Source organism: Pseudonaja textilis, chromosome 7, assembly GCF_049901715.1.
Source record: "Pseudonaja textilis isolate UNSWEBS1 chromosome 7, rPseTex1.2, whole genome shotgun sequence".
Classification (NCBI taxonomy): domain Eukaryota; kingdom Metazoa; phylum Chordata; class Lepidosauria; order Squamata; family Elapidae; genus Pseudonaja; species Pseudonaja textilis.
Genome location: NC_141996.1, coordinates 2,317,678 through 2,340,903, shown reverse-complemented (window position 1 = coordinate 2,340,903; position 23,226 = coordinate 2,317,678). Strand labels below are relative to the sequence as shown.

Genomic DNA, 23,226 nt, shown 5'->3' with positions numbered 1-23,226 from the left:
AAAGAACACAAAACATATTTATCATTTTTTGCAAAGAAGAAGAAGGGTCCATCTATTCTCCAAAACACTTGAAGGCAGGACAAGAAGCGAAGGATGGAAAGTAACCGTGGAGAGAAGCAACCTGGAATTAATAGCAATAAAAATAGCCCTTAGACTTATATACCGCTTCATAGTGCTTTCCAGCCCCCTCTTAAGAGTCAGCCTCTTGCCCCCCAACAATCTGGGTCCTCATTTTACCCACCTTGGAAGGACGGAAGGCTGAGTCAACCTGGAGCCGGTCAGGATAGAACTGTTGACAGTGGGCAGAGTTAGCCTGTTATACTACATTCTCAACCACTGTGCCAACATGGAAGGGAGGGAGGGAAGGAGGGGAATGGGGGAAGAGAAAGGAAGGAAGAAGAATGGGGAAGAAGGAAGAAAGGAAAGAAGGAAGAAGAATGAAGAAAAGGAAAGAAGGAAGGAAGGAGAATGGTGGAAGAGGAAGGAAGAAGAAGGAAGGAAGGAAGGAAGGAAGGAAGGAAGGAAGGAAGGAAGGAAGGAAGGAAGGAAGGAAGGAGAATGGGGGAAGAAGAAAGTAGGAAGAAAGGAAAGAAGGAAAGAGAATGGGGAAGAGGAAGGGAAGAAGAATGAGGAAAGAAGGGAGGAAGGAAAATGGGGAAGAAGAAGGGGGAAGGAAGAAAAGAAGGAGCATGGGGGAAGAGGAAGCAAGGAAGAAGAATGAGGAAGGAAGGAAGGGAAGAAGGAAGGAGAATGGGGAAAGAAGGTAGGAAGGAAGGAAGGAAAGGAGAATGGAAGAGGAAGGAAGGAAGGAAGGAGATGGGGGAAGAAGAAAGTAGGAAGAAAGGAAAGAAGGAAAGAGAATGGGGGAAGAGGAAGGAAAAAGAATGAGGAAGGAAGGGAAGAAGGGAGGAAGGAAGGAAAGAAGGAGAATGGGGAAGAAGGAAGGAAGAATGAGGAAGGAAAAAAGGAAGGAAGAAGGGAAGGAGGGAGGGAAGGAAGGAGTAGCAACAGCCCTTAGACTAATATACCGCTTTACAGTGCTTTCCGGCCTACTCTGAGCCGTTTACAGAGTCAGCCTCTTGCCCCCCAACAATCTGGGTCCTCATTTTACCCACCTGGGAGGGACGGAAGGCCAAGTACTGCTGAACTGCAGCCAGCAGCCGGAAGTAGCAGTCGGAGTACTGTATTCTAACCGCTGCACCACCACAGCTCATGAAAGAGAAATTTCCTGTCAGGACCATTAACCCGTGGAACAACTTGCCACCCAAAGTCGCGGCTGTTCCATCACTGGGGTTTTTTTTTTTTAAGAAGAGACTGGACAGTCGCCTGTCTGAAATGATTATCTCCTTCTTGAGCAGCAGGGGGTTGGAGTAGATGACCTTGGAGGTCCTCTTCCGGTATCCTGTTATATAGGGTAGGTCTCGTTTAATGACAAGAAGGACCAGGGAGGACATGACAGCAATATCTCAGTACTTGAGGGGCTGCCCCCAAAGAAGAGGCAGTCAAGCTATTCTCCAAAGCCCCAGAAGAGGCAGGACAAGAAGCAACGGATGGAAACTCATCAAGAAGAGAAGCAACCTGGAATTAAGGAGGAATTTCCTAACCGTGAGGAGAATTACAGCTTGCGACCATTACAGTTGTGGCTGTTTCATCACTGGAGGTTCTTAAGAAGAGACAGCACTGCCCCCCTGCCTTAAAATGGCATATGGTTTCCTGCTTCAGCAGCGGGCTGGACTAGAAGACCTCTAAGGTCCCTTCCAGCTCTGTTTTGATTCTGACTTGACTTTGTCAGATGCTCCAATTCCCAGGGTGACTTTGAAAGGACCTCAAAAGGGGGCGTAGAAGACACACACACACACACACACACACACACACACACACGTTCTCCTGCAGTGTTAGCAAGACGGTCTAATTTTATAGGCCAGAGTCCCAAGAATGTGGTACTTGTGAATGTGTTTGTGCTTCCCCCACCCCCGCAAAAAAACCCCAACCCAACGAAGAAGGACAAAATTTCCTTTTAGACCAGCTCACTCCCGGTGCCATTTTCCAGATACAGGCAGGAAGGCTGCCTACCAATCGCTTTCTCCCAGGTGTCCCAACTACAGACTTAGCCACCCGTTTGTCGAGTGACTGCTCCCAAGTGACCAACAGCGCCGAAAAAGCAAACTTATGACCGCTTTTTACACTTGTGACCGTTGTAGCGTTTCCCCCCCCCCATGGTCACGTGATCGAAATCCAGACGCTTGGCAACTGGCATGTACTTATGATGGTTGGGGCGTCCCAGGGGGGTCATGTGATCCACGTTTATGACCTTCTGATGAGTAAAGTCAACAGGGAAGCCGGATTTACTGAACAACCACATTATTAACCACTGCAGGGATTCCCTTAACAACTCCTGCAAGATTTCCTCCTCTTCCTCCTCCCCTTCCTCTTCTTCTTCTCTTCCTCCCCTCCCCTTCCTCCTCCCCCCTTTCTTCTTTCTTCTCCTCCTCCTCCTCCTTCTCTCTTCCTTCCTCCTCCTCTACCTTTTCTTCTATCTTCTTCTTTATGTATTATTTTTATAATAAATAAATATTATTAAATAAATAAATAAATAAATATTATTTTTACATACATTCATACATATATATATAAACTTGGTATGCAGATTACTTACCCTCTTGGAAACAAATACTACGGGGGTAAGACACCTCTTAACACCCCTCGTGGGTGGGTGTGTTCTTAAGATACAGCCTGTTGTGCCTTCGAATGGCTTCTACCGTACTGCCTTAAAACGGCTTCTACTGTACAGCGCTGTGGAGTTGCCATGGTAACGGCTTCACATTACTCCACAAGGGGAATCTCTCTGGTAACGGGGGAAAACCCAACATTAGAAATTGTGTTATTCCGGATTGCCGAAACAGAGGCTTTTCCTGTCTAATACAGGATTAGGATAAATGATAAATACCTGGGCAACGCCCGGTTATCAGCTAGTAAGTTATAAAACAGGGCAAAAACTCACTTAGCAAAGGCCTCGCTTAACGGCAAAAGGCTCCACTAGGGTTGTAAGTTGAGGACTACCAGTAGCAGCCACATCTTGCAAACTTGGCCAAGGCCATGAAACCATCTCTTTACCTCACAGACGCCACAAGAAAGCTCACAACAAGGAACAAAATTGTGTCACACACACACACACAAAACCCAGATTGGCTTCCGCTCTAAGAGACGATGACGGACAACAAAACCAGATGCTTTTCTGCTTGAGCTTTATTTTTAAAAAAAAGAAAAGAAAAAGATTTGACATTCGTAGCGTGCGTATTTTTTTTTTCTTTTGTTTTAAAAAAAATCAACGCAACATCATAAATAATTTCACAGCAGGCTCGCCCAACGGAAAAAAAAAAAGCTTTTTTTTAAGTGCCGTTTTTCTTTCTTCCCCAAATTTGCAGCCAAAGGACGATAGTTTTTAAACGTGGGGAAAATCTGGATTCGAGCTTCTCAGCAAATTCTCGGGCTTTGTAATGCGAGCAAGGTGCTTACAAGCCAAGCAGGAGAGGGTCTCGAACCCACTGCAGCCCCTTCCCCTAAATGCCAGCAATTTGGAGAAGGTTGCCATTTAAAAAAAAATAAAAAAAGACATCTAGGATTCCAGCCGGCTCGGGAAAGTTGCTTCTTTCACAATTTGGCAAAAAGGAGAATATTAAATTTACAATTAATGGGGTGGCCTTTTAGGATGGCTTGAAGTCGAGGGTGCAAGACAGTGGAATAAAATTCATCCCTTTTGCGTTCAAGAGGGGCGTGCAAGCAGGTTAGGAGGGAAGTAAGACAGACTTCAGGTAACGTTGTGTAAGATAAGCGGTACTCAATACTCCAGCGTGTTTAAAAAAAAAAAAGATCCTCTTCCAAATAGCAGGAGTTAAAAATGGAGGATTGGACTGTGGTCCAGCAAAGATAAATTAAAAAGAAAAAAGACAGGAGGAATATCTGCAGATCCTGAATCAGCAGCTCTAGCCAGGCCGAGACGTGTAAAAATTAAAACCGTTCTAACATTTTAAAACAGGGAAATCCACGGAGTTTTTAGAAACGAGCAGAAAACGGAGCAAAACAGACTGATAGGATGTGAGCAAAAGTCTAAACTGTGCCTCGACGGTCGGCTCAGGATGGCGTCTCCCACGATGCCCGAGCGGCCATCAGTGCTCGCTTCAGCTGTTCGTAAGTCACAAACATCACCACGTTCCAGGATCCCAGCCGAAGGAAGGAGGGTGTAAAGCTACGCGGGAGGGGAGGGGGGGAAAAAAAAGGAAAAATATTTGCTCAGGGAAATGAGTACGATGATTTAAGACGATGGGTGGATTTCAACTCCCAGAATCCCCCAGCCAGCCAATTTCTCTCCCATTTCAACAACGTTCTGGGAAATAAAATTTAAAAATGGAATAGAGAGATTCCTGCCAAATTCATGAAATTAATTGACACACACACACACACACACACACACACACACACATATATATATATGTATGTATGTATATGTTTTCTGAGGTTCTCAGGTATTTGTATGTGGATCTTTGGTTGTTCGGGTTCTCGCGAAGATTCAAAGTATCTAGGCCACGTTTCGATGAAGTCTCATTCATCATCTTCAGGCTTCTGTCTCCGGCTCTGTGCTTCTCAGAGTGAAGTAAGAGCCAAGACAGAAGCCTGAAGATGATGAATGAGACTTCATCGAAATGTGGCCTAGATACTCAATCTACGCGGAGAAAACCTGAACTAAAGATCCATATATATATATATATATATGGTGGCAATTAATTTGATGAATATATATAAGCAAAATACCCCTCACGCATCATCACAAAGTCTCCAGAACCATAAAGCTTACAAACTTGAAATTTGGGCCGTAGGTTCCTCTAGATGCTCACTAAGAAAGGATTTTTCGAAACGACCATCAGAGCATTTAGAGTATTTCCTATATTATTATTATTATTATTATTATTATTATTATTATTATTATTATTATTATTATTATTATTATACACGCTCTGATGCTAAGGAGTTCTACTCCCCCTCCCCATCTGAAAGGAAATCTGCTCCTAATGCAAAACACAAGCAGAGAAGAGTTTCCGTTTTAGTTTCACAGCACCAAGCAGCTTTAGTACAGAACAGTTGAGCTAAGCCACGCCCAGGCTCCTTGCTGTCTCCTTCTTGCTCACACAGCAAATACTGCTTCAGTTTCCAAACAGCCCTCAACTCTCTCACACACTGACAGGACGCTAGCCAGATGGATACCCATGGAGGCTGGTAGGCAGAGGCAGAATTTTTTCCTCCCTTATTTTCCTCCCCAAAAACTCAGCCCAACCACATAGTTTCGTAGCAAAGCACACGGGTGTCGAGCTAGTCTTAAATAGAACTTGGATAACATCCAGAGCAAAGAATGGGGAACTCTTGCTGAGTTCAAAGCCCCGAGAAGGCGGCTGACTCACCCCTTATAGAAAGCCAGAGGTCCTTCATCCCGGAGCATCCTGAGGGCGCATCCCCCAGCGTTCCTGTACTGGCCGGGTGGAGAATTCATGTACCTGGTTTTCACCACGTCAACCGGAGAGGCTATGACGGTGGTGCAGAAGCCGGCCCCAAAGGCGGAGAGGAAGTGGCAGGGGATGTCATCTGCAGGAAGGGACACAAAGAGGTCCGGAGCACATGGCTGGGATATAAACGGCCCTCCCGATGCGCTGGATTTCCGTCGCTAAGTGAGTTTCGCTACATTTTTAGGACCTTTTTTGCCCCCACCCCTGTCGTTAAGCCAAATCCCTGCCGTGGTAAAATTAGTTTAAAAGGTTATTCGGTGAATCTGACTTCCCCGTCGCTGTTCAGGAGGTCCCAAAACCACAGGGACACTGCGACCGTCATATATACGAGCCACTTGCCAAGCGGCTGAATTTTGATCATGTGACTCCCCCCGGGAAGCGCGACCATGGTCACAAGTGCGAGGACCCGTTGGACGTCCGTTTTTCCGGTGCCGTTCTAACTTCCAACGGGCGCTGAATGAACGGCTGTAGATCGAGGACTACCTGTGCACATGCACACACACCCCGTCCTTTCCAGCCGCATTCCCACGAAAAGAGCACCACAGCGCCAGCTCAGTGCAGTCTACCTTTCTCACCTGTCATGAGACGGGATTTGAGGAGGGAATCTTTGATGATGTCGTAGGTCACCAGTTCGGCACAATTCACAATGGCGTTTCGGGATACGTTGGGCAGCGTCCCTAATTGTGCGAGAGGGAAAAAAATAAAAGGGATTGTGATGACCCAAAGGGGCGTGACACAAAAATAACAAAGTCACAAAAGTAGAATAAATTCCCTTTAATGCCTCTAACTTGGGCCTCAATGTCCAATTATCCTCGGTTGGATAACAAACTCTTCCAAAAACAGTCTACGAAGGAAAGAAATGCAGTCCGAACCCAAAGTAAAGATAATTAGAAATTTAAAAAAAACCCAACACAAACTACATTGAAGTCATTAACACGACAGGCCAGGATAATAAATTGCAGACTTTCAAAGGATAACGCAGCACCCACAGTTGGGAGGACGCCAAAACCCAGATAAGCCTCGACAAAGATAATGCACGCTTTGCTTCCAGCCAGGAGCTGTGTGCAAACGCCCCGCTTATATCCTGTTCTCCCAGTTGCAACTAATGAAAGGGATCAGGGCCTTTTCCTCTCCCGTAAGCCATGTTGCTCCCTTCTCCGTTCCTTCCTTTGTGCCCTAGGATGAAGAGTGGATGGACCTGGGTCTTCCTCTGAATGCCCAGCCAGACTGCGCCCTTCCCCCGTTTCTTCCACAGCCACCAGAGCCACACTCCCACTCCCTGTTAGCTGCTCAATCTCCCCGTCAGAATCGGACTCCAACAAGGGCATGACAGAGGTTGTGAAAAAAGAGGAAGGCGGCATCCTTCCTTGCAGAGATTCAACAGGCCATGTGCAGAGTGTTCGGTCAATGGCTCAAAGTCTGTAGAGATTTCCCCATCATTCAGGTCACAATTGTCCCAAAAGTGGTTTTTTTTTCTTTTCTTTTCAGGAGGCAAGTGGGTTTTTCTGTTTTTTTTTTCTTCTGAAGACATTTCGCTTCTCATCCAAGAAGCTTCTTCATCTCTGACTGTACGGTGGGGAAGGGAAGGATTGATATTCCTTGCAGACAGCTGGTCATTTGCATCCTTTTAGAGGGTCACTGAGGCCACTTGGAGGAGGGTGTCGCATCCGATGCAGGGATGGGGCCAGAGCCATCTGGGAGTTATGTGCTGCCTCTGGAACCTCTAGAATCTGACAGCAGTGAGGCAGAGGAACAGCGGGAGCCTGTTCCCAGGGCGCGCTTGCTCAGAGCTGCCAGAAGGCAAGAACAGTTAAGACATAAGCGGTGACTCGGGAGTAAGGCTGGGAGTTGATTGGGCCCTCCCGTAGGACATAAAGGAGGAGCAAAGGGACAGGAGCCTTTGCAGGAAGCAACGCTGTTCACTCTGTTCGGATTAAACCTTGAAGCTCTGTGTGGACTTTGCACTTCGGTTGGCTCTTTCCAGTTAATTTGGCACTTTAGTTATTGGCAGCCATTCAAAGGTGAGAAAGGTAGGTGCTTATCTCGAGGAACTATTTGGGACTCATTACGGGCTGGGAATGAACATAATTCCCAGCGTTGAAATAAAACAAGAGTCGTTTGGACTAAAGATGTGATTAATTACGGTCTCGGGAAGCTTTGCTCAGAACAATTTGAGCCCCAAATGGAGATGGCTTACACAAGATTGGGGTAGGAGTCCCTGGCATAAGGACGGGGGAAGGTCCTGGTCTTTGCCCCTCGCTCACCTTTCCACAAGCCCCGGACCCCTTCTTCCTTGGCAATGGTTTTGTAGGCATGTAAAGTGCCTTGGTAGCGCCGGCCAGCATCTGTCCGGATCTGGGCCTGGAATCGCACTTTGACCACGTCCGTGGGCTGGGCCACCATCACCGCCATCGCCCCTGTGGTGCAACCGGCAAGGAGCCGGCTACCCACGCCGGCATCTGCCAAAGTCAGGAAGAGAGCGAGAGAAAGAGAGAGAGAGCAATTCACCAGCAGCCCAGTAGCACCGTTAAACCAGAAATGAACCCATTGTTCCAGCAAGGAAGACTGAGAACGGAAGAATACTCTGGCCAAATTTTATTACAGGAAGCCCTCAACTTACGACGGTTCATTTAACGGCCATTTGAAGTGACAGTGGCAGTGAAAAAAAAGGGGGCTTATGACCTTTTCTCACACTTACGACCACCATAGCATCCCCAGAGTCACATGATTAAAATTCGGATACTCGGCAACCGAGTTGTATTTATGTCGGTTGCAATATCCCAGGGGTCAGGTAAACCCTTTTTGTGACCTTCTGACTGGCAAAGCCAATGGGGAAGCCAGATTCACTTAACAATTGAGGCGATTCACTTAACCACGATGGCAAAAATGTCGTAAAACAAAACCAAACTCACTTAACCATCGTCTCATTTATCAGCCTTTCTTTTTTGTGCTCAATTGTAGCTGTAAGTCAAGAGCTCCTTGCAAAGTCAATTGGGAAGCCAGATTCACTTCACGTAGCTGCAGGGATTCACTTAACAATGATGGCAAAAAGGTCATAAAATGAGAGCAAACTCACTTAGCAACAGTTTCGCTTATCAACCTTACTTTTTGCGCTCAGTTGTAGTTGTGAGTCAAGAACTACTTGCTAAGTCAACGGGGAAGCCAGATTCACTTAACGATTGTGGTGGTTCACTTAACAACAGCAAAAAGGTCGTAAAATGAGACCAAACTCCCTGAACAACACTCTCGCTTTTCAACCTTCTATTTTATGCTCCATTGCAGTTGTAAGTCAAGACCTACTTGCCTTCCCAAACTGGACTTGGGAGGGAAACCTGCCTGCCCCACCGGGCTTCTGGGGCCCGGTGCCAACTTACGCTCCGAGCCTTTGGTGTAGAAGTGTTTCACCGAGTCGTAGAGGCCGATCCGGACCGAGGCAAAGCTCATCTGGCGCTGGAGACCGGCCACCAACCCGTTGTAGAGGCTCTTGGGACCCTCGTTCTTCACCATCGTGGCCATGGTGCCAAAGACCCCCCTGTACTGTGCTGTTTTGGGGGTGACGTGGGATTTCTTCTCTCCTTGGATCTAAACAAGAGAGAGAAATGGAGGAAAGGATAAGACTAGAGGGTTGCAAGGAACCTTGGAGGTCTTCTAGTCCAGCCCTCTGATCAAACAGGAGAATCCCACCCCTGTGGTAGACAAAACAGTTCTCCAAACTTTTCTTGAAAACCTCCGGTGAATGGAGCACCCATGACGTGTGAAGGACAACGGGTGCCCCAAAGTGGATTTAATCCAAGTTGTTGTGGTCCGCAGCCTGCGCAGACGGCAGCGGAATAAGAACAGGGACCACCAGTCCGGGAGTCTGGAGAGGACTCGGACGAGGGCGCTGCATCCGATGCAGAGATGGGGCCAGGACCATCGGAGAATTGCGTGCCGACTCTGGAGCCTCTGGAGTCTGGCAGCAGCGAGGCAGAGGAACAGCGGGAGCCTGTTCCCAGTGTGCGTACGCACAGAGCTGCTAGAAGGTAAGAGAAGCTGAGACCAAAGGAGCGACCGGGAGTAAGGCTAGGAGATGATTACCCCTCCCATAAGACATAAAGGAGGATGTTAGGAATATAAGTCACCTAACAGGTATTTGGGTTAGAAATATATAAACCAGGATAAACATTTTAAAACTGTACCTTTTAAGAAAATGAAAAACTGTAATTAGGTGTGGTTTCTCAAACGGCCACAAGATTGAGATTTGGGGCTAATTTCTCAAACTTGATCCCTTTGCAGACAGGAGTGTCCAACTAGCAACCTTCTCAACCAGAGGAGGAGGAATCAAGTAAGGACTAGGGGCTCGCGTGTTCCCCTTTATGATTAATGCATTTCACGATTATGATCATGATTTATCACTTGTTGCTTGTATGTACAGTGAGAGCTTGTATTTTCCTTCCTTCCTTTTTCTCCTCTCCTCGCCTCCCTATTCTACTCTCCTCTTCCCTATCCTTTCTTTCTCTCCTCTCCTTTCTCCTCTCCCTTGTTTCCCTTCCCTCTCTCCTCTCTCCTCTCCCCTCCTTCCTTTCTCTATTACAGATAATCAGAGTTGGAAGGGACCTTGTAGGTCATCTAGTCCAACCCCCCTGCCCAAGCGGGAGACCCTACACCATTTCTGACAGATGGGAGTCCAGTCTCTTCTTGAAAGTCTCAAGTGATGAAGCTCCCACAACTTCTGAAGGAAACTTCTATTCCATGGGTTGACTGTTCTGTCAGAAAGTTTCTCCTTATTTCCAGGTTGAATCTCTCCTTGTTCAGTTTCCATCCATTATTCCTTGTCTGGCCTTCAGGTGCTTTAGAAAATAGCTTGACCCCCTTCCTCCTCTCTGTGGCAGCCCCTCCTCAAACATTGGAAGGCTGCTCTCCTGTCTCCCCTGGTCCTTCTCTTCCCTAGACCAGCCAGGCCCAGTTCCTGCAACCCTTCTTCGTATGTTTTAGTCTCCAGTCCCCTAAAATCATCCTGGTTGCTCTTCTCTGCACTCTTTCCAGAGTCTCAACCTCTTTTTTATAATTGACTGTGTATCAGAATGGTCAAACAAATGGCAACTTCAAATCTCAACAAATAAATGCTCTGTCTTACATATTGGCAAAAAAAATCCGAAAATAAAATACAAGCTGAATAGTCAAGATCTTGTTGATGATCCAAGCTCTGTAAAGGACCTTGGAGTACTCACCTCTAATGATCTAAGTGCTAGTGCCCACTGCAACTACATAGCCAAAAAGGCATTAAGAGTTGTTAACCTAATCTTACGTAGCTTTTTCTCTGGTAATATCACACTACTAACTAGAGCATACAAAACATTTGCTAGACCAATACTCAAATACAGCTCATCAGTCTGGAACCCACATTACGTATCTGATATTAGCACAATTGAGAAAGTCCAGAAATATTTCACAAGAGTTCTCCACTCCTCTACTTGTTGTAGAATACCTTATGCCACCAGACTTGAAATTCTAGAACTAGAAAACCTTGAATTACGCCGTCTTCGATCTGATTTAAGCATGGTATATAAAATCATACATTGCAATGTCCTACCTGTCAATGAATACTTCAGCTTCAACCATAACAACACAAGAGCAAACAATAGATACAAACTCAAGGTTAACCGCACCAAACTTGATTGCAGGAAATACGACTTCAGCAGTAACAGAGCGGTCAATGTCTGGAATACTCTACCCGACTCTGTAGTTTCTTCCTCAAACCCCAAAAACTTTAACCTTAGACTGTCTACTATTGACCTCACCCCTTTCCTAAGAGGTCTGTAGGGGGCCTGCATAAGCGCACCAACGTGCCTACCGTCCCTGTCCTATTGTTTCTTTTATTTTTCTTTTATTTTTCTTATATGTACCCATTTCATGTATTCATAATTTTGTATACACTTTTACTTATTATCTCGTAAACAATTGACAAATAAATAAAATAAAATAAATAAATAAATAAATAAAAATAAATATAATGTGGTGACCAAAACTGGATGCAGTACTCTAGGTCTGGTCTTACTAAGTTCTTACTCTCCCCTCCCCTCCTTTCCTTCCCTTCCCTCTCTCCTCTCCTCTATTCTTCCCTTCCCACTCTCTCCTCCTCCCCTCCTCTCCATTTCACCCTCCCCTTCCCCTATCCTATCCTATCCTATCTCCTTCTTCTCCATCCATCCTTCTTCTACTCCACTCTTTGGAGAGCCAACAGTGGAAGGCATCACCAGGCACTGACCTGTAACCGGACTTTTGCCGTGTCCAGGGGGAAGGTGATCAGGTCGGCGATGCAGGCCGCCGTCCCGGCACCCAAGAACTTGACGGTCGCCGTTGGAGGGACATCGGAGGGCTTGAATCCAACCATGGTGAGAAGCTCGGGAGGGTTTCAGGTGGAGACGATGGAGCGAAGGGTTCAAAAGCAGCCAGCAAAAGGAGCGGGAGAGACGGAAGACCAGAGGAAGGAGCTCTGTCTCTATACGGAGGGAAAAAAGGAGAAAATTCACTGTTTGAAGTCCGATCGGGGTGGGATTCTACTGGCTTGGGCACCCGAAGGCCAGACAAGGAATAACGGATGGAAACTGATCCAGGAGAGAACAATCAACCCATGGAACAGAAGTTGCCTTCAGAAGTTGTGGGAGCTTCATCCCTGGAGGCTTTCAAGAGTCTGGACTGCCATCTCTCAGAAATGGTGTAGGGTCTCCCGCTTGGGCGGGGGTTTGGACTAGATGACCTACAAGGTCTCTTCCAACTCTGATCATCTGGTATCTGTTGTTTTTAAACATAGGAATTCAAAGATGAGGAATCTTTTTTTTTTTAACGCCTTCATAAGGCCGAGGTGGTTGGTGAAAGCCGCCTCCAGTCAACCTTTGTTACAGATGATGTGACAAATATATATATATATATAAATAAATAATATACCAATGCTTCGGGGGTTATTTCTTCCCTGCCCAAATGAGTCAGCAAAGTCTTGCTTTTGAGGAAGTGACCAAGGCAAGAAACATTTTACAAAGCAAATGTTGTAATTTGCAAACTCCGGGTGTCCCCATCAGGGCTTCAACCCCATTTTATTTATGATTTTCTCAGAAAGGAGGAAGGGCAAAGTTGACTGTTTTGGATTAAAGAGAAGAACCAAATCGGTTTTTGTTTTCACTTGGAAACCGCTTCTGAACTTCACATGCTTGAAACGGGGAAAAAAAATAACGAAACTTGGATTTTAGTTTTCTCTATTTCTCTATATAGTTGTCTCTATTTCTACCTTGTCAGGAAAACACTACATTTTACCATGAAGTTCTCCCATGGTAAAGGTTCTACAGTTTCATGCTTCTATTACATGAGAAAGTTGCACATTTTAATCAGAAAACAATGGCATGTGGTATACATAGGATGCAGTAGATAAAGGAATTGGAGGGCACATGTTTAAATTTAAATCCTATCGTGAATGCTGAATGTGTCAGAGACTGAAAGTAGCAGATGGTAAACGAATTGGCAAAGAGTTGGCATATACCTACAAGTGGCTATTAAGAGATGGACAGTATGTGGTCCCAGGATCCCGTGATCAAAATTTGAATTGCTCAGCAACTGGCATGTACTTAGGACAGTTTCAGTGTCGCGGGGAGGACGTGATTGTCATTTGTAATCTCCCAGAATGCATCTGACAAGTCAAGTCGAGGGAGGAAGCCAGATTTGCTTAACAACTTCAATGATTCACAACTCTGGCAAAAAAAAATAGGGGTCAATTAACACGGGCTAAAACTCACCTTTGGTGTAGAATCTGGTCATGGTTAGAGGAAATGTTAGGGCTTAAAATTCAGTATACACCAGAGATGTTTTTATTAGGAATAATGGAGGAAAGGGTAAACGAAGCTGACACCTATTTATACATGTAATTACAGCAGTAAGAATAACATTCACCCAGAATTGGAAAACAAGTGAGATTCCCAAGTGATGTTTCGATTGGGAAAATATTACATTGCGCCTAAATGGATAGGCTAACACTAGAATTGAAAGAGCAAGATAAATTATAATATTACAAAGTATGGAACAAATTTTACAATTGGAGGGACATTAAAGGGAGTTCATAGAACTTAAACAGGTAGAAAAGGGAACAAAAAAAATGAACAAAAGAAAAATGGAAAATATGTAGCATTAAAAATGTATATATACAAATGTATAAATTTTCTTTGCTTTTGTTTTTTTGTTTTTCTAAATGTAAAGAGATTGAATAGAAATGTATGTCAAAGAAGAGACACCGCATTCACTGTTTTTAATGTTTATATTCAATAAAATTTATTTTTAAATGAAAAAAAAATAAAAAAATGGGCTAAAACTCACCAAAGCCTTGCTTTGAAAAAACCAAAAGTCCCTTTTTTTTTCTTCTCAATTTGACAAGCTAAGCTTGAGGATGTAAACTTTGGCTGAGGGTTTGACATTTTATTAATGTGAAATAATTGCTTAGCTGTCTGTGGTCATAAGTCAAGTACTCCCTGTACCAAGCCACCTTAGAGTTATCTTTTCAAGACTCGAAAAACCAGAATTTACCTTATTCAAGTATGCCAGGACCAATCGATCGATCGGTTTTGATCAAGCTTCTCTAAAGGTTTCCCATTTGTCAAATTGATTCGACACAAATTCAGCCGAACTCCCTCGATGTGCCATAGAAAGAGGAGCAGGAAAAGGACACCGAATAATCATAATATTTATCCTGCAGAAATAAAAGAATAAAGGAGAATACCTGAATATAACGCACGGCTATTATTGATTATTCGTTATGATCAATGATGATGAATTAGGGTGACTTTCCAGATTCAAGAAGAGATTGGGCTGCCATTTGTCAGAAATGGTGTAGGACCTCCCACTTGGATGGGAGGGGGGGGTTGGACTAGATGACCTACAAGGTCCCTTCCAAATCTTTTAGTCTGTTATTATTGTGTTATTCAGAAGTTGTGGGAGCTCCATCCCTGGAAGCATTCAAGAAGAGACTGGACTGCCCATCTGTCAGAAATGGAGTAGGGTCCCCTGCTTGGGTGGCGGGCTGGACTGGATGACCTACAAGGTCCCTTCCAACTCTGTTATTCTATATTCAGTGGAACGACTTGCCTTTGGAAGGTGTGGGAGCTTCATCCCTGGAGGCTTCCAAGAAGAGACTGGACTGCCATTTGTCAGAAATGGAGTAGGGTCCCCTGCTAGGGCGGCGGGCTGGACTAGATGACCTACAAGGTCCCTTCCAACTCTGTTATTCTATATTCAGTGGAACACTTGCCTTTGGAAGGTGTGGGAGCTTCATCCCTGGAGGCTTCCAAGAAGAGACTGGACTGCCATTTGTCAGAAATGGAGTAGGGTCCCCTGCTTGGGCGGTGGGTTGGACTAGATGACCTACAAGGCCCCTTCTAATTCTGTTCATCTGTAAATCTGAAATCGATGTTTCTCCACCGACCGGGGACAACTTTCAAGATGGGTGGACTTCAATTCCCAGAATTCCTCATGGCTGGCTAGGGAATTCTGGGAGTTGAAGTCCATCCATCTTAAAGTTGCCAAACTTGAGGGGAAAAAAACTGCCTTTAGATTGAACATTGGGAGATCTTGGGAGATCTTGGGAGATCCCAGCAAAGGCTCCGTTTTTGACCAGCTGTGATTTGCATCACACCAACAATTTTTTTGCTACACTGATGTCACACTGTCACACACATATCCCAGAAACGGAACCAGCTGAAGAAAACAAACTAAAAAAAAAACCCAAAACTTCCTTTTTTTAAAAGTGAAGCCAGACATTGCCAAGATGGCACCAGATCCGGGGCAGCTTCCAAGCAGCACCCCAAAATAAAAAATAATAAAAATATTTAGGCCAACTAGAAAAGGAGGCTGGGAAGATGGTACAGGTAACTTTTTTTCCAGAAGTGAAAAAAAAATATCCTTCCTTCGTTCCCCACTTTCCTGATTTTATGGGTGATCTCTAAGGAAATCTTGCTCACCCCAATTTTACCCGGTTTTTGCAATTGGCAGCAAGTTGGAAAAGGAGCTTACAGGCAGCAGTTCTCAACTTACAACCATTTGTTTAGTGACCGAAGTTACATCACTAGAAAAAAAAGGTGTCGTAGGATCATTTTTTTTCACACTTACGACCATTGCACCATCCCTGTGGCCAAGCAATCAAAATTCAGAGGCTTGGCCACTGACTCATATTTATGACGGATGTGTCACTTTTTGCGACCTCCTAGGAAGCAAAGTCAAACGGATTCACATAACAACCGGGCTTGAACTGCAGCAATTCACTTAGCAACATTGGGAAGTAAGGTCGTAAAATGAGGCAAAACTCGCTTAACAAATGACTCACTTTGAACGACAGAAATTTTTGGCCTCGGTTGTGGTCATAAGACAAGGACTGTATTGGGAGAAAATAGCTTGCTGGTTAATGGGAGGAAACCCCTGGACTTAAAACACAAATTTGTAAAATGGAAGAATACACTATTGGCCTTGGTTACAAAAATCCTGCTCATTTTTTTTTCCAGAATATTTTAGTTATTTTTCCAAACGATATCAGATAACTTGCATTAATACAAACCCAAGACCCAAAGAAGGAATTTATAAAAATACAAGATCCACTGCAATTTAAATAGATGATCTACTGCAATTTAAATAGTGTGTGTATATATATATATATATATATATATATATATATATATATATATATATATATATATACATACATACATACATACATATATACATACATACATACATACATACATATACACGCACACACACACATCAACATTTACCATACATAATACACCAAATTATAATTTATTACTATTAAATAAACCACAAACTCCACCCGCATTGGATAAAATTGTGGTCCCTGCTTCTAAAATCCCATTAATTCACCTGTGATTAATATTACTTTCTTAATGTGGGAACTGAAGAGGCCTGGCTAATTCAACAGCTGTTGGGTTCTTCATGCGTCTTGATCACATCAACCATAAATAACTTTAACCTTCAATGCCCAATTTGTAGAGCAGTGCAATTAACCACCTGCTTTCTTAATTAAAAAAAAAACTGCTTAAAACACACGCACACAAACACCCATATTATGCTTTATAAACCAAAGAGCAACTTGGTAAAACCTGTGTTTGGAATTTTAATCTTGATTCTTGGAGGTACCCAAGAGGTAAACCTGAGCTCTTACTTTGCAGCTGATGGGGATGAACCGATTTATTTTAAAGATGGTTTATTGACCAAACCAGGAAGCTGGGCTCATCTATCACCCCAAAATAGGTAAGTATCATCAAATGGCCCAGTTCACACCTCAAACATTAGTGGGATTAAGGAAGGACCCCAAAAAGAGAAAGCAAGGAAGGGACCCCAAATGTTCCAAGGACAACAGGTAAGCTCCCTATGCCAGCAAACCATGGGTTGCATCCACACAACACCTTTAGCCTGGTTACTAAAACTATAAACCGTTTTGTGGCATGGCAGAATAGCCAAACCAGACAAAGAAGGGAAAAAAAACATTCATCCAATTCACCAAAAGCCTGAAAAGAACCCAAGTTAAAACAAACCAAGATTGGGATGCTTGGGCGAATGCATCATTCCTGCATTCATCTAACCTGGTTCAGCAGTTTCCTGCAGGAACGATTGGTATTACAGCCTGGGCTGGGAAGGTGGGGCATTGCGGTCGGCCCCTTGAGCCAAAGGGGAGACCCCCCCCAGCCCCAATTGCCGGGCAAGGGATGGACGAATGAGGGGGGTGGACTAGACCACCTTTAAGGTCCCCTTCCCTCTTTATTCCGGTTGATATTACAGCCTGGGCGGGGAAGGTGGGGCATTGCGGTCGGCCCCTTGAGCCAAAGGGGAGACCCCCCAGCCCCAATTGCCGGGCAAGGGGTGGACGAATGAGGGGGTGGACTAGACCACCTTTAAGGCCCCCTTCCGTCTCTATTCCGGTTGATATTACAGCCTGGGCGGGGAAGGTGGGGCATTGCGGTCGGCCCCTTGAGCCAAAGGGGAGACCCCCAGCCCCCAGCCCCAATTGCCGGGCAAGGGGTGGACGAATGAGGGGGTGGACTAGACGACCTTTAAGGTCCCCTTCCCTCTCTATATCCGGTTGATATTACAGCCTGGGCGGGGAAGGTGGGGCATTGCGGTCGGCCCCTTGAGCCAAAGGGAGACCCCACCCACCCTCAGCCCCAATTGCCGGGCAAGGGGTGGACGAACCTGGGAGAAAAAGCCAGAAGCGACCCCGGAGGGAGCGAGCCTCGCCGGGGAAACGGAGCCGGGGAGCCCCGTGTCAAGGTGGGAGGCCAGCCCGGAGCCCCTTCCCCACCCAGAGACTCACCTGCAATCGTGGGGGGAAAGCGGGAGGGGAAGCGAAGCACCGAGCGAAGCGCTGCAGCAGCGGCGTCCGGGGAAAGCGAGCAAGCGGAGCCGGGCAGCGGAGAAAGGAAGGACGGACGAGCGAGGAAGAGCCGTGCGGAGCCCGCCTTTATAGCGGCCGGCCGGTGCCTCGCCCCCCCGGCCCGCCCCCCCCTACCCACCCCAGCCTCTCCCGCCCCCTGCAACCCTTTGCAAGGATCGTGGGCTGCGTTCCCACGACTCGCTGAACCCGGGTTAGCCATAGATTGCCCCGCTTCCTAGGGATTCATCGCTCAGCAGCAGAATACGGGATGGAGAAAGGGGGGGCTAAAAGAATTGGGGGGAGAAAGAAACCTGCAATATAGGACATCACCTATGTAATAGCAAGAGAAACACCTGTCTGATCTTGATGAAAACAAATCACCGGGGCCTGATGGATCACATCCCGGAGTTTTAAAGGAGCTGGCAGAGGTCATCTCAGAACCGCTGCACCATATCTTTCAAAAATCCTGGAGCACCTGGGAACGACCAGAGGACTGGGAAAGAGCTGGTGTGGTTCCCGTCTTCAAAAAGGGTGGAAAAAAAAAACAGACCCAGGAAACTATAGACCAGTCAGCCTTAACATCAATACCAGGGAAGATACTGGAAAAGATAATAAAAAACACAGATCCGCCAACGTCTATTTTATTTTATTTTATTTTATTTTATTTTATTTTATTTTATTTTATTTTATTTTATTTTATTTTATTTTATTTTATTTTATTTTATTTTAGTTTTTATTTTATTTTATTTTAGTTTTTATTTTAGTTTAGTTTAGTTTAGTTTAGTTTAGTTTATTTTTTATTTTATTTTATTATTTTATTTTATTTTAGTTTTTATTTTAGTTTTTATTTTATTTTATTTTATTTTATTTTAGTTTTTGTTTTATTTTATTTTATATTTTATTTTATTTTATTTTATTTTATTTTATTTTATTTTTTTTTTATTTTATTTTATTTTTATTTTATTTTATTTTATTTTATTTTATTTTATTTTAGTTTAGTTTAGTTTAGTTTAGTTTAGTTTAGTTTTTATTTTATTTTATTATTTTATTTTATTTTATTTTATTTTATTTTAGTTTTTATTTTATTTTAGTTTTTATTTTAGTTTTTATTTTATTTTATTTTATTTTATTTTATTTTATTTTATTTTATTTTTTATTTTATTTTATTTTATTTTTTTTTTTATTTTATTTTTTATTTTTTTTTATTATTTGTCAATCGCTTACAAGATAATAGGTATAAGTAAAAACATAGTTATGAATACATGGATACATATAAGGAAAATAAAAGAAACAATAGGACAGGGACGTTAGGCACGTTGGTGCGCTTATGCAGGCCCCCCCTACAGACCTCTTAGGAAAGGGGTGAGGTCAATAGTAGACAGTCTAAGGTTAAAGTTTTTGGGGTTTGGGGAAGAAATTATAGAGTCATGTAGAGGATTCCAGACATTGACCACTCTGTTGCTAAAGTCGTATTTCCTGCAATCAAGTTTGGCGCGGTTAACCTTGAGTTTGTATCTATTGTGTGCTCTTGTTGTTGTTATGGTTGAGGCTGAAGTATTCATTGATAGGTAGGACATTGCAATCTATGATTTTATGTACTATACTTAGTTCGGACCGAAGGTGGCGTAATTCAAGGTTTTCTAGGTCTAGAATTTCGAGTCTGGTTGCATAAGGTCTTCTACAATGAGTAGAGGAGTGGAGAACTCTTCTTGTGAAATATTTCTGGACTTTCTCAACTGTGTTAATATCAGATACGTAATGTGGGTTCCAGACTGATGAGCTGTATTCAAGTATAGGTCTAGCAAATGTTTTGTATGCTCTAGTTAGTAGTGTGATATTACCAGAGAAAAAGCTATGTAAGATTAGGTTAACAACTCTTAATGCCTTTTTGGCTACGTAGTTACAGTGGGCTCTAGCACTTAGATCATTAGAGATGAGTACTCCAAGGTCCTTGACAGAGTTTGGATCCTCAACAAACTAACTTGTTTAGAAACTTGTCTAGAAACAAGTAAAGTCATAACTAGCAGTCAGCACGGGTTTGTTAAGAACAGATCATGCCAAACCAATCTTATTTCAGTCTTCAACAAAGTCACTAATTTAGAAGACCAGCAAAATACTGTGGACATAATATATTTAGATTTCAGCAAGGCATTCGATAAAGTAGACCACAACCTACTTCTTAGTAAGCTAGAAAAAGGAGGAATAGATAGCACCACCACTAGATGGACTCGCAACTGGCTGGCAAACCGTACTCAACGAGTAGTCCTTAAGGGGTCTAAGTCTACCTGGAGGGAAGTAAGCAGTGGGGTGCCACAAGGTTCTTCCTTAGGCCCAGGACTCTTCAATATCTTCATTAATGACTGACATAGATGAGGGAATAGAAGGGGAACTTATCAAATATGCAGATGATACTAAGCTGGCAGGAATAGCTAACACCCAAGAAGATAGGCTCAAGATCCAGAGGGATCTCGACAGACTAGAACACTGGGCCATATCTAATAAAATGAAATTCAATGCAGAGAAAAGTAAAGTTCTACACTTAGGCAAGAAGTCCACATATAGACTGGGCAGAACCAGGCTCAATAGCAGTAACTGTGAGAGATCTTGGAGTCTTAGTGGACAACCAGCTAAATAGGAGACAGCCGTGTGCAGCTAAAAAAGTTAACGCAATCCTAAATTGTATTAACAGAGGGATACAGTCAAGATCAAGGGAGGTACTAATACCATTCCATAAAGCCTTAGTAAGTAACACACCTAGACTACTGCATCCAGTTTTGGTCACCACACTATAAAAAAGAAGTTGAGACTCTGGAAAAAGTGCAGAGAAGAGCAACCAGGATGATGAGGGGACTAGAGGCTAAAACATGCAACGAACGGTTGCAGGAACTGGGCCTGGCAAGTCTAGTGAAGAGAAGAACCAGGGGAGACAGGATAGCATCTTCCAATAGTTGAGGGGCTGCCCCAGAGAGGAGGAAGGGGGTCAAACTATTTTCTAAAGGGCCTGTAGGCCAGACAAGGAATAATGGATGGAAACTGAACAAGGAGAGATTCAACCTGGAAATAAGGAGAAACTTTCTGACAGGGAGAACGATCAACCCATGGAACAGAAGTTGCCTTCAGAAGTTGTGGGAGCTTCATCCCTGGAGTCTTTCAAGAAGAGACTGGACTGCCCTTTGTCAGAAATGGTGTAGAGTCTCCCGCTTGGTCGGGGGGTTGGACTAGATGACCTATAAGGTCCCTTCCAACTCTGATGATCTGTTATCTGTTATCATCTTTGTCTGAAAAGGTAGAGGGTTTTCTGCCTAAGCAGCGGGGTGGACTAGAAGACCTTCTAGGTCCCTTCCAATTCTTCTCTTCTCTTCTCTTCTCCTCTCTTCTCCTTCTCTTCCCTTCCCTATTATTTCCTTCCCTTCCTTATTATTCTCTTCTCTTCTCTTCTCTTCTCTTCTCTTCTCTTCTCTTCTCTTCTCTTCTCTTCTCTTCCCTTCCCTTCCCTTCCCTTCCCTTCCCTATTATTTCCTTCCCTTCCTTATTCTTCTCTTCTCTTCTCTTCTCTTCTCTTCTCTTCTCTTCTCTCCTCTCCTCTCCTCTCCTTCTCTTCCCTTCCCTATTATTTCCTTCCCTTCCTTATTATTCTCTTCTCTTCTCTTCTCTTCTCTTCTCTTCTCTTCTCTTCTCTTCTCTTCTCTTCTCTTCTCTCCTCTCCTCTCCTCTCCTCTCCTTCTCTTCCCTTCCCTATTATTTCCTTCCCTTCCTTATTCTTCTCTTCTCTTCTCTTCTCTTCTCTTCTCTTCTCTTCTCTTCTCTTCTCTTCTCTTCTCTTCTCTTCTCTGGAGGGATATGACATCATCTGTCTCCTGTTTTACAACAGACCTTTCAACAGTTCCAAGAAGGCTCCACACCCATTTGCACCACTCTGGTGACCCGGAGGAGACAGAGAAACCTCCAAGTGGCCTCAATGAGCGGTCTCAGGCAGGGGTGGGATTCAAATTTTGTAGCAACTGGTTCTGTGGGTGTGGCTAGGCGGGAGTGGCCCTGTGACTGGGTGGGCGTGGCTTCTTTTTTGGGGGGCCGCAAAACCTCTCCCCCATTTTTGCGGGGCCTTCTGGGCCTCAGGGAAGCCTCCTTGGGCGAAGCAGTAAATAACTGAGGGGAATCCCGGCACAGCTGATCATCGAAACAGCCGATCTTCGGGAGGGAAAAAAAGAAATAGCTTAAGGAGTGACGGGCGGGGAAGAATGCAGTCAACAATGTCGGGCGTGTGCGCAATGTTGCGCATGCACGATAAGGACTGACTGGGCAGGGGAGGACACAGAGGGGCGGGGCCAGCCAGGGGTACGATTTGTCAGTTCTTTGAACTGCATGGAATCATAACAACCGGGTCTATAGAACCAGTTCAAACCGGTAGAATCTCACCCCTGGTCTCAGGCCCACCAGGTACTAAGCCACTAATTGTGGTTTACCAACCGCAGAGCCGCACTGGAGATGTCGGGTTGAACCCTTTTTAATAGAACAGGTGGGGCTGAATTGTCACAGCTCGGGGGGGGGCACAATGATGTCACAGGCAGAGAACCATGTCACGATGCATTTGCTAACATGCCCTTTGGTTGTGTGTTGTGTGTTGTGTATTTAGAAGAGTTGCAGCGTTCCAGGGGGGGGTCACATAACTCCCTTTTGCGACCTTCTGACAAACAAAACCAATTTGTTTAAGGACCGTGGGATTCACTTAACAAGCCTGGCAAAATCCGGGCGTAAAATCCACCGTGGCTTTAAAAAACACTGCCTTGTTTATAGCAAAAGAAATTCTGGTGGTCAGTCAAGGACTACCGGTAACCTCTTTCAAACCCCAGGTTGTTTCACCTGCCTTCCCAGGTGTGTTGAGAGTAAGAGCAGAGAAGCCTTTTCAGTGTTGTTCTCAGCAGCCACTGAGTCCATAATTCAGGTTAGAAATCAGGAGATGGTGAGTTCTAGTTCTGCTTAGATATGAAAGTTGGCTGGGTGACTTTGGGCCAATCACCAGGAGACGGTGAGTTCAAGTTCCTTCCTTCCTTCCTTCCTTCCTTCCTTCCTTCCTTCCTTCCTTCCTTCCTTCCTTCCTTCCTTCCTTCCTTCCTTCCTTCCTCCTTCTCATTCTTATCTTCCGTCCTTCCTTCTCATTCCCATCTTCCTTCCTTCCCTCCCTCCTTCTCATTCCTATCTTCCGTCCTTCCTTCTTATTCCCATCTTCCTTCCTTCCTTCCCTCCTTCTCATTCCTATCTTCCATCCTTCTC

General features: G+C 44.5%; 1 protein-coding gene across 1 annotated transcript; it reads right to left on the bottom strand.

Annotated features, from left to right (window-relative positions):
* Window positions 1-3,239: 3,239 nt before the first annotated feature.
* LOC113451781 (dicarboxylate carrier UCP2) lies at window positions 3,240-18,022 on the bottom strand. Its single transcript, XM_087937838.1, has 8 exons — window positions 17,896-18,022; window positions 14,103-14,265; window positions 11,803-12,034; window positions 8,930-9,137; window positions 7,820-8,014; window positions 6,131-6,232; window positions 5,454-5,634; window positions 3,240-4,246 (listed from the first exon to the last, which is right to left on the bottom strand). The coding sequence occupies exons 3-8, from the start codon at window positions 11,926-11,928 to the stop codon at window positions 4,132-4,134; spliced, it is 927 nt and encodes a 308-aa protein (XP_087793964.1). The 5' UTR covers window positions 11,929-12,034; window positions 14,103-14,265; window positions 17,896-18,022; the 3' UTR covers window positions 3,240-4,131.
* Between the last annotated feature and the right edge of the window lie 5,204 nt (window positions 18,023-23,226).

Coding starts and splice junctions, on each gene's coding strand:
- LOC113451781 (XM_087937838.1), bottom strand. CDS start 11,928: ATGGTTGGATTCAAGCCCTCCGATGTCCCTCCAACGGCGACCGTCAAG. Junction 9,138..11,802: donor CGGCAAAAGTCCGGTTACAG/GTCAGTGCCTGG, acceptor TCTCTTGTTTAG/ATCCAAGGAGAGAAGAAATC. Junction 8,015..8,929: donor CTACACCAAAGGCTCGGAGC/GTAAGTTGGCAC, acceptor TGACTTTGGCAG/ATGCCGGCGTGGGTAGCCGG.